At 39.5% G+C, this 15,779-nt stretch overlaps 1 protein-coding gene across 3 annotated transcripts; it reads right to left on the bottom strand.

Annotated features, from left to right (window-relative positions):
* Positions 1-628: 628 nt before the first annotated feature.
* On the bottom strand, positions 629-15,234 carry LOC139168539 (rab9 effector protein with kelch motifs-like). Of its 3 annotated transcripts, none has more exons than XM_070754161.1 (12): positions 14,935-15,234; positions 13,707-13,883; positions 13,007-13,112; positions 10,815-11,025; positions 9,686-9,709; positions 7,113-7,235; positions 6,690-6,877; positions 5,861-6,060; positions 4,777-4,868; positions 3,309-3,363; positions 1,681-1,778; positions 629-1,597 (listed from the first exon to the last, which is right to left on the bottom strand). In XM_070754161.1, the coding sequence occupies exons 1-12, from the start codon at positions 15,135-15,137 to the stop codon at positions 1,374-1,376; spliced, it is 1,701 nt and encodes a 566-aa protein (XP_070610262.1). In that variant the 5' UTR covers positions 15,138-15,234; the 3' UTR covers positions 629-1,373. The 3 variants fall into 3 exon arrangements, with proteins under 3 accessions (XP_070610262.1, XP_070610270.1, XP_070610276.1); XM_070754169.1 differs by having other exon boundaries at positions 10,815-11,022; positions 14,935-15,226; XM_070754175.1 differs by having other exon boundaries at positions 13,007-13,054; positions 14,935-15,103.
* Between the last annotated feature and the right edge of the window lie 545 nt (positions 15,235-15,779).

The raw sequence follows: 15,779 nt of genomic DNA, 5'->3' as shown, positions 1-15,779 counted from the left end.
AAACAGATAGAAAAAAGAGAGGAAGAAAAAGAGAAAGAAAAAGAATGGGAGTAAGGAAGAGAGAAATAAAATCAAAATCTAGTTTGAAACTAGCTCAACTATTTAAGTGGCATTTTGATATCGATAGAGTTGCCCTATTATGAGCTCACTGTTATAGACACACAGTACAGTATTTTATTCTGAAATTCTCTGAGGCAAAACAGGGTGGGTTTTTTGTTTGTTTGTTTATTTATTTATTTATTTATTTATTTATTATTTCTGTGCCGCCCAGACCCAAAGGTACTGCCGCTCAGACACTATACTTTTCCACCCCCCCCCCCAAAAAAAAATTAGAGGGAACGGAACACTGTTCAGAAGTATTGACAGTTAGGGAACTTCTAACTTTTTTCCTTTAGTATAGTAACTGGTAGTAAGAACAGACGTTCATGCAATAAATTGGCAGGAGTTAGAAACTTTCTGATCCTCACAGGGATCTGTAGATTTCCCAGAAAAAAGTGCACAAATTTTTAAAGAGTTAATTAGAGCTGTGCACCTCAGACAAAATCCTATGATATGCAAAAGGCACATAGATGCTTCAAAATGATTGTTTTGAAGCTGTGATGTTTGTCTTCGTATCAATGTGTTCAAGTTCAAATTCTTATGCTTGCTTTATTAGATTTGGCAAAATGTAAACAACTTTCATCTGAGGCATGAAGAAAAAAAGATAAATAGGTTAGGGGAAGGAGATAACAGGAACAAACAATATGAAAACAAATTGGGAAATCCAACATATTTCAGAGCAATAGTAAAAGTTACTGTAATTGATCGATCTTTCCAGGGAAGCACTGAGCCATCTCCAAAATACCTATTTTGGTGGTGCTCCTTCTTCTCCTTTGCCATCTCAATTGCTGACAAGCTAAATATGAAGATGCTGAGCTACTGAATTCAACTGAGGCATTAACTGTTTAGCTTTCCATTACGCCATCACAAATAAAGTTGTAGGGATTAAAGACAAATAGCTGTGGGAATGGCCACAAAGTGAGAAGCTATCCACCTGCCTCACATTTATCCACGTTAAAAATAAAGGCACAGGCCGACATCTTTGTGACACACTTTAAATCTAGAGCAAGATCTAAGACCTGGTAACCGCAATATGTGTGAACTTCAGCTTCCAGAAGTCCAGCTTTCAGTCCACGTATCTTAAAGTTGCCAAGTTGGAGAAACATTAAGAAATCAAACCTTAAAGCAATTTCTGGTTCAGCCTCAACAACCCTTCTCTTTTTGACATAGTTACCAATCTATTTTTATTACTCTGATGGTCCAGTTCTTTCTCTTCTTCTGGGTCTTGATCTTGCCAAGGGGTCAAAACAATTCAGGTGGGCTCTTAGCAGGCACTAATTTAGTTCTGAAAAATCAAGCTGGAATTTACTGGTACTGTTGTAGAATTTGCCAGCATGGTCTGAACCTCCAAAAACGAGCACTGTGCACAGGGGTTTTTTGCGCAATTTCTCCTTATCTGTGTTTGTCAGGTTAGTGCAACTTAAATTGAGCAGCGTGTGGCCTGCCCGGGGAACAGCGCAAAGATCACGATGCTTAATGGCGCTCCAAATCAAGGTATCTGCAATGGAAAGGAAAGGATGAGCCCTGGCAAATGTTTTCAGACCTAAGGGGCAGTTTGATGGTATAATTTTATAAACTTACCTAAATGGAAGATAAATGCATCCTGAAAGGCTCCTTTGGCATTACAGCCACCACTTATCAACATTTTTTGATCAGAGATTTGGATAGCGGCATGGAAACTGGAAGCCAAATAGATCATCTGAAAATTAGCCACTTCTAATTAACATTGATAAGCCTTGAACACAAAGGTATAGGTAGGCCTCGACTTACGACCATAATTGAGCCCAGGATTTATGTGGCTAAGTGAGACATTTGTTGTCAGTTTTGCCCCATTTTGCAAACTTTCTTGCTAAGTGAATCACACTGCTGTTGTTAAATTAGTAAAATGGTTGTTAAGTGAATCATAGAAACAGAGGAGATTGACGACAGAAGAAGACCTCATAGTCCATCTAGTCTGCCCTTATACTATTTCCTGTATTTTATCTTAGGATATTTTTATCCCATGCATGTTTAAATTCAGTTACTGTGGATTTATTTACCAACCATGTCTGCTGGAAGTTTGTTCCAAGCAGCTACTACTCTTTCAGTAAAATAATATTTTCTCATGTTGCTTCTGATCTTTCCCCCAACTAACCTCAGCTTGTGCCCCCTTGTTCTTGTGTTCACTTTCCTATTAACATTTCCCTCCTGAACCTTATTTAACCCTTTAACATATTTAAATCTTTCGATCATGTCCCCCCTTTCCCTTCTGTCCTCCAGACTATACAGATTGAGTGCATGAAGTCTTTCCTGATAAGTTTTATGCTTAAGACCTTCCACCATTCTTGTAGCCCATCTTTGGACCCATTCAATTTTGTCAATATCTTTTTGTAGGTGAGGTCTCCAGAACTGAACACAGTATTCCAAATGTGGTCTCACCAGCGTTCTATACAGAGGGATCACAATCTCCCTCTTCCTGCTTGTTATACCTCTAGCTGAAGTAGCCTGCAGTGCTGCACTCTAACCACTCTGCCACCTTGGCTCTTTGCAGAATGCTGCAACATCATAACTGGTTGTGATAAGTCTAATGATTATTAAATAAGTGCTCATAAGTTGAGATCACCCATAAAAAAATTACTTTATACATTTATATTTCGCATTTCTTAACTGGCCATCTCCTTTAGAGTAGCAGGAGGGGGAAAGTAGGAGATGCCCAGGGATGGGCTGCTGCCCGGACAGGGGGGAATCGCAATGGGGTAGCAAAAATGGAGCTCCGTCCCAGAGCACCAATTTGCACTGAAAGATGTTGAAAGAAAATGCAGGACGTCCTGCATAAGCCACCCCCACAGTGTGGTAATAAACATTTTGGCAGCCCTTCACTGGAGATGCCCTTCGGCTTCTCTACGGGAGATGGTCTGAGTCTAGTGAATTTCTCAAATTATATAGAGGGATAGATTTAAGACTTTATTTAAATACCATTCTAGCCATATTTACAGTATAGCAGCATCCTTTACCAACATGTATAAAAAAATCAGCACCTGCAAAGTTTCATAATAAATGCTTCAGGACTTACAAATTGACAAACTTCCAAAGAGTAAGAGTTTAAAATTCATTCCTTTATCTAGACCTAGAGATGCCATGATTTTAAAAATATAACCGTTTCAAATTTATTTGCTAGGACAGCACAGTTAAAGTAAGTGAGCACATATACAGTAACATCATGAGCAGACCTGCGAGCAGAAGGCTGTCCGGAGAGCAATGGGACTGTTTTATATTCCATAAAACCTAGAAGTATAAGATAAAATAAACAGAAGAAGTTTTGGACCCACACACAAAAAAATCTGTCTCACAGTCTTATAGCACCTCAAAAAGACCGAGCTAAAGTGCATATATGCATAGATTAGACTCTACTGTAGCAGCAATCACAAAAAAGTGAAATGAGCACAGAATGCTTCGATACGACCAAATTATTCTGTTCCTCAAAAACTGCAAGTATTGCTATTTATTTATTTATTTATTCAAATTCTATGTCACCCAATCCCGAAGGACCCAAGCGGCAATACCTTTTTGTTGTGTTTATTTCCATAAAATTAATAATAATAATAATAATAATAATAATAATAATAATAATAATAATAATAATAATAATTTATTAGATTTGTACGCTGCTCCTCTCCGTAGACTCGGGGCGGCTCACAACAATAATAAAAACAATATACAGTGTAACAAATCTAATAATTAAAAGAAAGCATCTAAAAACCCGTCATTTAAAAAACCATACAACACAAGCATACCATACATAAAACTCTGTAAGCCTGGGGGAGGTGTCTCAATTCCCTCACGCCTGGCGCTATAGGTGGGTCTTAAGCAATTTGTGAAAGATGAGGGTGGAGCCATTTCTGATCTCTGGGGGGAATTGATTCCAGAGGTGTTGGGGCTGCCACAGAGAAGGCTCTTCCCCTGGGGCCCCCCAGATGACATTGTTTAGTCGACGGGACCCGGAGAAGGCCAACTCTGAGACCTTATCGGCCGCTGGGATTCGTGCGGCAGAATTAAGCAGCGTCTTCTCTTTAAAGGAATTCTAGTGCAAGGATGCAGTTTTATTTCATTCCTCTTACAAGACCTGTAGTCCTACAAATACTATTGCCAGATCATTATTACTGCCTTTCCCCTGAAAAACTCCCATTTACTGTCTGTGGAGATTCCTGGTTTGTTTGTTTTTTTCAAGAGGCAACTGGACTTTCTGGTTTTTCTTTTGAAGACATTTCATCTCTCATTCAAGAAGCTTCTTCAGCTGTGTGTCCACTTCTTGGATGAGTTTCTTAGATCAGTGTTTCCCAACCTTGGCAACTTGAAGATATCTGGACTTCAACTCCCAGAATTCCCCAGCCAGCATCTGCTGGCTGGGGAATTCTGGGAGTTGAAGTCCAAATATCTTCAAGTTGCCAAGGTTGGGAAACACTGTCTCAGATGAGAAGCAAAATAGCTTTAAAGAAAAACCAGAAACTCCAGCTGCCTCTTGAAAAAGCACCTTTGGCACTCCCATTTACTGTTCTGTGGGTTTTCTTTATGTGCTGGCAGCTTCTGTTTCAGGCTAATCTTTTGTTTTCATCAAATTGAGCTTCCTATAAAGGTGGGTTCTTGACCCTGTCCAAATACAGGTGACATTTAAGAAGGCAAGCACTGTGCGCTTCTTACCTAGATCAAGGATGTGTGTGTCACTGAGATATGTAGAAGTCTTCTGGCCTCCAAATATGACTAATTTGTTCTTCAACAAAGTAGCTGAATGACTTTGAGATAAGGGCAGAGAAGGTAAAAATCAAACATACTTAAGTAGAATTATTTTTCATACATTATTATTTGACATCTCGACAGGAGAAATGCATCAATTAGTCAACATTTTATATTCCACTCCTGTTGATTCTTGAATGTTCCTTTAAAATAAAAAGCAAGGACACAAACTATCAGAAGGATAATCCAATAATGGGAATGACAATAACTAACATATTCAAGAGTTCACAGCGGTTTTCTGACAATTCTAAATTTCTAAATGGAAAAAGGGGAGAAGCAGACCAGAGAAATCATAAACTTTCCATTATGAGTGAAAGTGTCTTGCCATTCATGACAAATGGATCTTACTTAAAATCCTTCCTTCTGCTACTGCTAAGAGATATAACTGCTTTGCAGTGCTAAGCAGTAGCATTTAGACCTATATCGCTTTATAGTGCTTTTACAGCCCTCTCTAGTCAGCCTATCACCCCCCAACAATTTGGGCCCTCATCTTATCCACCTCGGAAGGATGGAAGGCTGAGTCAACCTTGAGACGATGGTGAGATTTGAACTGCTGAACTACAGCTAGCTGTTAGCTGAAGTAGCCTGCAGTGCTGCACTCTAACCACTGCACCACCCTGGCATAATAAGTGGAATTAAAAAAAAATTGGCTGCAAAAAGGAAATAATAAGTACATAAGTTCATATGATTATTTAAAATGAGTTCTATATGAAAACTCAAATAGTACGTTTATTCAAGGCACTCTTGATGTGATTTTGAACTTACCAAAGGAATATTACACAACAGTATAAAAAATAAACTAATAATTATTATAATTATAACTTATTAGATTTGTATGCCGCCCCTCTCCGGAGAATCGGAACTTACTTATAGCTAAAATAAATGTGCGTGAAAAAAAATCCCTGCTTCACTTTTTAGCAGAGAAAAAAAACCCAAGGAAATAAATCTTGCCTATTTCAGAGTCCTCTGAGTTCAAGACAAGATGCCTCACCCAAGCCTTGGCAGAGGCTTCTCCCCTTCCACAATAGGTTGGTACCAAATCTCATAGTCAGGGTTGAAAATAAAAAGGGCATTACTGCAGGCGCCCATCTCCAAGGACGACATTTTAGGGAAAGCTCCTCCAAAGACAAATAATTCCTTGCGATAGACAGTTGCACTGTGAAAGGCCAGAGTGGGCACTTTCCCTTTAGCCTGAGAAGAAAGAAAAATCTCATCACACAACCCAAGTCATTACCAATCTGACTTAACATCAACAGCAGTGGGCGCTCCCCTGCTATTAATGGCATTACTGGATAGAATCCCTCTAGTTTCTAAATCTAAGGGGCTGACTTGGACAAAACACAGCAGCACTTTTTCAGGCACCTGTTGATAAAAATAGGATTGCCAACATCCGATTATGGATATGGAAGAAGGAGGAAGAGGAGGAGAACAGGAAGAAGAGGAAGAAGAAGAAGAAGAAGAAGAAGAAGAAGAAGAAGAAGAAGAAGAAGAAGAAGAGGAGGAGGAGGAGGAGGAGGAGGAGGAGGAGGAGGAGGAAGAAGGGGAAGGGGAGGAGGAGGAGGAGGAGGAGGAGAAAGTAGTAGTAGTGGAGGAGGAGGAGGAAAGAAGAAAGAAGTAGTTTCTAACTCTATCAGAATAAACGTCAACTCCTCTATTAACTTTCCTGTCTCTTTTATGAATTGTTCCACTTTTTGCCATTATATTTGAACTCTTATTTCTTACAAAGAGTAAAAAGATTGCAAGAACAAAAAATAGGCACATAAAAGGTTAGTTGAAGATACACTTCTACAGTAGAAACCCAATGTTTGGTTTCTACTCACAAAAACATGAAGCCATTTCCAAGATGTTGTATCCAAAACATAGATGTTGTTGTAGCGTCTCCCCTCTTTTATGCCCCCAAATATGTAGATGCGCTTGGTATCCGGGTCATAAGTAGCACTGTGACCTTGGGAACACTGTGGTATAGAATTTTGTGTTGGGAAATCCATAGGGAACCAAAAGTCATTATCTGTCAAATGGAAGATATACAGTAAGCAGAGAAGATGCATAGTGTTGTATTGGTGAAATTCAGACATTTTCCTTAAGGAATCTCCCAATGTTATTCAATAAAAGTGGATTCCAGTAACTTTAAACTGAAATTGTAAGACAGCTAATGGTCCCTTCAATTTAGAAGATTTAGAAAATTTTCTTCTCATGACTTGCCAACAAGGCATATCGTTATTAGAAGCACAGAAGCATCTCACCAATCTCCAGTTTCCAGAAAACATCTTTGCAGAATTGTTGATCAGCTCCTTCACCACCAATCAAAACTGCTATATCTTTGTCACACAAGCACATAGCATGATAGCATCGAGCACTTGGACACACTAAATACAACAAATAAAAGGAGAGTCAGTCAACAGAACCAGGCCACAGAAACCATTTCATTGTGGAAGAATAATTCAAAAGAGCCTATTTCAGTGAAGGGCTGCTATCACACTGTGGGCATGGCTTGTTTTGTGGGTGTGGCTTGTCAACCATGTGACCAGGTGGAAGTGGCTTGACGATCATGTGACCGGGGTGGCTTAAAGACGACTGTCTTAAAGGTGGCCAACTTGACGTCACTCACGTCAAGGGTTTGGATTAGGGTTAGGGTGCCTGGCCTTTCCTCACCCCAAAGAGATACAATTTCCCTATCTATTTACTATTACTAAACATCCAAAATATACTATTTAATTCTATGTATATATGCCATATGTGTACATACATATCACCTTAGACACAATCTAAGCATAGTCCATAAAATCATTTGCTGCAATGTCCTCCCTGTCAATGACTACTTCAGCTTCAACCACAACAACACACGAACACACAACAGATTCAAACTTAATGTTAACCACTCCAAACGCGACTGCAAAAAGTACGACTTTAGTAACAGAGTGGTTGAAGCATGGAACTCACTACCTGACTCTGTAGTGTCATCCCCCAAAATGTTACCCTTAGACTGTCCACTGTGGACCTCTCCAGATTCCTAAGAGGTCAGTAAGGGACACGCATAAGTGTAGCAGCGTGCCTCCCATCCCCTGTCCAAATGTCTTTATGTTTTACTTGCATCACGAATATGAACTTCATTATTTTAAATAAATAAAAAATTTCTACTAGTTCTGTGTATCTTACCAAAATTTTTCGACTGGTTCTGAGTACCTGACCGTATCCATAGGAGCCCATCACTGGTCTATTCCTATAAGCTTAGTGCATGAAAGATACTTGCATGCTAGCATAATTAATTCTGTGTGAAATGACCATCCTTTATTCATTCTTACTAAAATATCAGTATAAAATCATTGTTCTTCCTTGAAAGAGAGAACTTTTTCTGGATCAAATGTGCTGGCCTGATCCAGGCAGGCAGAAAATGCCTGACCAGGGACTCCACTTATTAGGCAATGTGACAGTGCTTCTCAATTATTTTCTGTTACACGCCCCCACCCTCCCCCCTGGAAGAAGTAAACATTTCACACCCGCCCCCCCCCAACTCTCCACCGCGATGATTGTTTGCTATATTTGCTATATAAACTCAAGAGGCTTATCAGCGTGAATGGAGTGCAATGTGTTTAAGTGACACCTTAATTTATTTGGCTTCATGCTGTCCGCTGCCAACATTTTTAGACATAGTAAATATACCAGTTTTTCCTCATCTCTCGCCGTAGTCACATTGAAGCCAAGCACTACATACGCTTCGTCATATTTCCTCGTCTTAGCTTTCGGGAGACTTACATTTGTTTGTCTCATTATCTCTGTCTCTCTCCTCCTTTCTTTTCATCCCTGTTAAATATTTTTCCATGGTGTCTCTTAAGGGTTTGTTATCTGCACTTCATATCTCCTGCTCTGTGCTGTGTGCTATTGTTCGGTGCAAAAAAACCCTATTCCCTGTGGCCAAAGAAAGCATGTTCCCAGGATCACAAGCCCCCCTTGGCATCGCTCTGCATCCCCCCCCCAGGGGGGACCACCCCATTATTTGAGAAGTACTGCAGGGGAAGAGTAGATGCTCCATCCCTATTTCTTAACACATACAACGGTGGTGATCCCAAATGTATGTCTTTCAAAAAGTTGAAAAGACCTGGCTTTTCCCGAGGGCTTTCCAGGATTCATCCTGGAGCTATCAATGTAAGTTTCATTTTTAGATTTTATCATAGAAACATAGAAGACTGACGGCAGATAAAGACCTCATGGTCCATCTAGTCTGCCCTTATACTATTTCCTGTATTTTATCTTACAATGGATATATGTTTATCCCAGGCATGTTTAAATTCAGTTACTGTGGATTTACCAACCAGGAATACATTATTAACATTTTGTGATAGTAACTATTACTGTTTAATTATATTGTTATTTATATTTTTAATTATATATTAAAATTTAACATTCTAAAAAATGAAAAACAATTTCCTAAGTATATCTAATATCTTTCTATAGATAATCCTTGGTGTCGCAAAACACACCTTCTAATTCTTTTAAACTTTCTGAAGGTCCTGTAATAAATGAGCACAACTTTAAATTATTGATGTAAAAGACTGTCCTTGTGTGTTGCATCTTTATTGCCCCGAGGGGTAAACTATCAGAAGTTTAATGTTTTAAACGACTGTTATACTATTCTTTCCTCCTGACAGATTATAATGAAATAGACAAACAGAAAACCTTTACTTTCTCATCCAGAAATATGGAATATTAATTACAATTGCACATATAATTCACACAAGATGGATATTAAACACAACTAAGAATTGCTGATTAGATACACCAAGAAAAGTTCAATAAAATATTTTTTAAGCATCTTTACCTTGCAACTCTTTAACCTCCAAATCTGCAGAGAAAATACATAGAAATAATTCTTACTATAAAAACATCTTAATATTATGGTAATACTAAATCTCCATTTTCCTGAAGTTGAGTACTGTATAGCAGGATTCCAACCACATGCACCCCCAGTCAGACTTGATGCCTAGAGATTGTATGGATAAATCCATGCAGTTTTCTAGGCATCATTTTCAGAAATAATTTGCATTGCTTTCCTCCTTCATTTGGACTGAGACTGAATGACTGGTCCTGGCAAAACTAGAATTTTGTTCTCCTTGCTTCTGGCCCAGCACTTTAACACTTGCGTTTCTCAACTTTGAGAACTTTAAGATGTGTGGACTTTAACGCCAAAATTCTCCTTGCTGGCTGGGAATTTTAGGAGATGAAGTCAATACATCTTAAAGTTGTCAAAATCAAGAAATAATGACCTGGACCAAGCTGTCTCTTATGCCAGTATTACGAAACTTTAGAATTACTATTCCATTCTGTTCTATTCCATTCCATTCCATTCCATTCCTGTGTTTTAGAATGCACATTCAGGATAATTTAGCACAAATTTAATAGCATTAAATCCATAGTTTTTGACACAGACAACATAGAATAGAATAGAATAGAATAGAACAGAACAGAACAGAATAGAATAGAATCCTTTTACTGGCCAAATGTGATTAGACACACAAGGAATTTGTCTTGATGCCTATGCACGTTTGTCAAGAATCATAAGATACAACACTTAATTATAGTCCGGGTACAAATAAGCAATCAAATCATATTAGGAATCAGTCAATATAAATTGTAAAGATACAAGCAACGAAGCTACAGAGTGCTGAAATATTATTATTTATACTAAACACATGAACCATTGCTCTACCTGTACCATGAACTAGAATGATGCACAAATAAATCCTTCCATGATGATACCCAATGTAATGTGTTGGAGAAGATAGTAATGCAATTTCAGCCATGAAAGATGAATGAGCAATCTAAGGTAGATCATGGTAGTCCAGCCAAATTTACTCCATAAGGTATTATTGTGAGTCAAAATTGAACAATTGAATGTTATGGTAATAAGGCTATTTAGCTTTGCAAATAGGTAACTGAAGACCTCTTACCTTCAGATTCATCTTGTTTCTGGGTTGCCGAGACTTCAAATAGAGTCCGTCTGGTTTTATTTAATTGAATAAGGTTAGATAGACAAGTTTTCTTTTTAGCCTGTCGCTCTGTAGGGGCAGGAAGCATCAGTAGCTTTTCCATTGGTGGAGAGTGGCTCTTTTCAAGCACAGGTTCTTTATGGCACATTGCTGAACTCTGATTTCCATCCTGCTTCTCGGAAAACAAGGTAGAATTACATTGTAAATTATCCAGGCCCTATAAATGGCCTTATTTTTAAAAAATGCTCCATAAACTTAGATTTATGAAGATTCCAGAAAGACACAACCAGCCACTCTAGAAGGGAGCATGTTGAATGTTTTGAGCTGTTAGATATACATGCACACACTTTCAAACCAATAGGAAAGGTAAGTAGATTTCACTGCTGGGTCAGTGAATTCTGTAAACACTAACATAGAGGCATGGTGGTGTTTCCATCTAAATATTATCTCTAAACTATCTAGATAAGCATTAAAATGGATCTGAGGATTTAAGAAAACAGGCATTGGGCACCTATAAGACCTCTCTCTCTCAGCTTCTTCATCTCAGAACCAGTTTTAAATGTCTTTGTAGAAATTGGTTATGTATTATTAATCATCTCTATGTTTTATCTTTTTAAAGATCATTTTATCCAGCCTATATTATGTTTATAAATACCTCAAGGCAGTAAACATACTTAGTAGTCCTTCCTCATCGTATTTTCCTCACAACAACCCTATGAGGTGAGTTGGACTGGCAGCGGTTGGTCCCGGTTTCCTTCACTACCAGTTCGCTCAGTGGTGCACCCCACGCATGGGGAATTGCGCACGTAGGCAGTGCTAAAATAATAGCTTCTGCGCATGCACAGAAACAAAAAATTAATCGGCACTACCTATGGCCACACCTAGAGAGCTAGTTTGGGGGTGTGGTAGGCCTGGATCACTGCCGGTTCCAGCGGCCCAGGCCAAGTTACTACCAGTTCCATAGAACCGGTCCAAACCCGGAGGAACCCACCTCTGGCTCAAAGTCACCCAGCCATGTTTCATGGCTAAGTCAAGGCTAGAACTCCTGGTCTCTTGGTTTCCAGTCACACTTGGCCAATAAAATTCTATTCTGTTCTATTCTATTCCAGTGCCCTAACCACTAGACTAAACTATCTTTCTAAATTTATTTATTTATTTAATTGGATTTGGATTTGTATGCCGCCGCTCTCCGAGGACCTGGGGCGGCTCACAGCATATATAAAATAGAACAATAATATGATCCAATTAATACTACAATTTAAAAACAAATAAAAGAGAAGATTAACCAAAAAAATAACTTATTAACCAAACATTCAGCAATCATACTTAAGGCATTCAGTGGTCAGGGGAAGATCTAAAAGGCCCAAGCCTGGCGGCAAAGATGAGTTTTTAAGCTCTTTCGGAAGGCAAGGAGGGAGGGGGCAGTGCAAATCCCTGGGGGGAGTTGATTCCAGAGGGCCGGGTCTCCCACAGAGAAGGCTCTACCCCCAGGTCCCGCCAACCGACATTGTTTAGTCGACGGGACCCTAAGTAAGCCAACTTTGTGGGACCTCACTGGTCACTGGGATTCGTGCGGCAGAAGGCGGTCTCGGAGATAATGAAAGTGGTCTCAACTTTAATGTTGAGAATTCTCAAAATGATAACTTTGAATGGATCTGAACACAGGCCTGTTTTGGGGTTTCATGGACAAGAGTTTGAGCACTAAAATAATTTTGGCTGTGCTGTGATCTTTGCCGGGACTTTCTAAAGGCTTTTAATACTACTGACTATAGTGTGGTGCTTCAACTTGCCGTCAATGGCATTCTATCTTGGTCCTATCACGCCTGGATGATTGCCATCATAAGGCGATTCCAGGAAATACCTATTTGGATTACAGCACAGTCACACTTTAGCAATACCAATATAGATTAGGATTCAAGAAATGAGCCCATCAGAATCAAAAGAGGTTTAAAGAGTAGATCTACTAGCTTTCACATAATAGATAAAGCTTTCAGGGTAGCAGATAATATGATCATGTCACTGATGAAAATGATGTAACTGGAAGACATTTGTACTTTTTTTGTAAACATGGTAAAAAATTTAAATAAATTTACAATGGTCAAGTGTCACTAGACAACAAATAAACAAGACATCAAAATATAAAATCTATTTACCTCTTCCTTAACAGTCAGCAGAAGTTTAATAGGATTACCATTATCTGCCTGTTTAAATGAAGCCATGAAAATATCAACTCTCCAGTCACCTTTCCAAACCAAACATCTAATAATAATAATAATAATAATAATAATAATAATAATAATAATAATAATTTATTAGATTTGTATGCCGCCCCTCTCCGAAGACTTGGGGCGGCTCACAACAATAATAAAACAGTGTGACAATGTAAACAAATCTAATATTAAAAAAGCATCTAAAAACCCATCATTTAAAAACTATGCAACACACGCATACCATACATAAAACTATAAAAGCCTGGGGGAGATGTCTCAAGTCCCCCATGCCAGGCGATATAGGTGGGTCTTAAGTAATTTGCGAAAGACAAGGAGGGTGGGGGCAGTTCTGATCTTTGGGGGGATTTGATTCCAGAGGGCTGGGGCCGCCACAAAGAAGGCTCTTCCCCTGGGGCCCGCCAGAAGACATTGTTTAGTCGACGGGATCCGGAGAAGGCCAACTCTGTGGGATCTTATCGGCCACTGGGATTCGTGCGGCAGAAGACGGTTCCGGAGAAACATAGATCTAAGATTTATTTATTGAATCCATAAACTATTATCTCATGCATGTGACTTTGGGCAATGCACAAAATTAAAACAATAGGCCTAGGACCCAAGTGGAAGGTACTTCACTGGAATTTACCTGGTTTCAGGTCCCAGCTTGCCAATTCTTTGTGGCTTAATATCTGGATTTATTACTACATCCACAGTAATGCTGGTTTTCTGAGAATAATGGCTCCAGTCTCCCAATCCAAAGATCACAAACTGCTTTGGCAATGGAAGTGGCAAGCGAGTCTGGTAGCATTTCCGATGACAATTGCTTAGGGGGATAGAATATAAAAATTACTTGGGAAGAGACAGAGAGCTGGGCAAACTGAAGAATGAAGTGGTAAGACATAAGCGAAGCTTATTTTTTTAATTAAGTAGGTCAATAAAAGCATTTAATAATATTTAAAAAGCCAATGTAACACAGCTAATTTTTCTATTGATTCTGTTTGTAAGGATCCCTTGTTTTCCCCATTCTCAAATTTGAGAAAAAGTTGAAACAAGCAATTGAACTGAGTAAATTGAACATAGTTTACTATGTTCCCATAGTTGGAAGACAAGTTTTCCCATAGTTGATCCCATAGTTGGAAGACAAGTTTTAGAAGAATGTCTTAACTACTTTTCTGCTATGAATATCTAATAGCTTCCGGATATTCAGATACTCAATTTCACCTCTGTATAGCACCAAAAAGGAGGCAGGTAGTTATTTATTAACAATAATTTGGTGATAACGTATGACATCACGGGCGGGAAAAACTGTGGTGTAGAAAAAACCCATGAAGTATTTTTTAATTAATATTTTTTGAAAAACCATGGTATAGACTTTTCGCGAATGTCGGACCCGTGAAAGTCAAGGGAACAAAACTGTATTAGTTTTGGTGTTGGTTGGGTTTCACTTTTATATTGTACTGTATTTTGTTCATATTGTTTTAAGCCGCCCTGAATCTTCGGAAAAGGGCGGCATAGATATCCGAATGAATGAATGAATGAATGAATGAATGAATGAATGAATGAATGAATGAATGAATGAATGAATGAATGAATGATAGGTAGACAGGCAGACAGACAAAGTTGATACTCTAACTAACAGAGGCCTTCAAAGATGGCAACTATAAGACTTGAGGACTGTAACTCCCAGAATTCTCCAGCCAGCAGAGTCTTAAAGTTGCCAAGTTTGGGGAGCCCTGCGGTCTAGATTCCTATAAAACTCGGTTTGTTTGCTTTGGGGTGTTATAGCAGCATCCCAACGTCACCTTCCCAATTCACCTTCTCGGTGCGCGCGTGGGGATGGTGGTTGGGCGAGGCTCGCAGGCCGGAGGTCTCACCTACTCAGCTGTCGGGGCGGCTCGCGCAAGGACCACACAACGTAGAAATCGACTTTGCTGGCCGCCGCGGCGAAGTCGGCGCCTTGAGACTGAGGGGCCGAGGCCGCCTCGCGATGCCACAGGCCCCCTGCCGCCCAGCTCCAGCGACGGAGAGGCGTTTTCCACCCATCGAAAGCCAGGAAATTGGAGGCGGCTGAAAACATGGCCTGAGGTTCAGGTCTGGACAGGGAAACGGGGAAGCGGCAGTGGGCCGATTCGGTTAAAGAAGGGCTGCCGAGTGTAACTCGCGCGTTCCTGGATAAGCTCGACAATCGCACAGCGTCCTGACATCTTTATTAACTGCAGGCGTCAACACAGCCGGCTCTGGTTCTTTTGCTTAAAGAGGCTGCGTTGACTTATGTAGCAACAAGGCAAAACCCAATAATTAAATGGCCCAGCGCCTGGCTTGAGAAACCTCACCTTTTGTTGCTTATATCTTACCATTCAGCTTTGTTTGTTTGAAACATAGAAACATGGAAGATTGGCGACAGAAAAAGACCTCATAGTCCATCTAGTCTGCCCTTATACTATTTCCTGTATTTTATCTTAGGATATTTTTATCCCAGGCATGTTTAAATTCAGTTACTGTGGATTTACCAACCACCTCTGCTGGAAGTTTGTTCCAAGGATCTACTACTCTTTCAGTAAAATAATATTTTCTCACGTTGCTTCTGATCTTTCCCCCAACTAACCTCAGATTGTGCGCCCTTGTTCTTGTGTACACTTTCCTATTAAAAACACTCCCCTCCTGAACCTTATTTAATCCTTTAACATATTTAAAAGTTTCGATCATGTTCCCACTTTCC

Source organism: Erythrolamprus reginae, chromosome 1 (assembly GCF_031021105.1).
Source record: "Erythrolamprus reginae isolate rEryReg1 chromosome 1, rEryReg1.hap1, whole genome shotgun sequence".
NCBI classification, from domain to species: Eukaryota; Metazoa; Chordata; class Lepidosauria; order Squamata; family Dipsadidae; genus Erythrolamprus; species Erythrolamprus reginae.
This window is presented reverse-complemented; position numbering and strand designations above follow the sequence as displayed.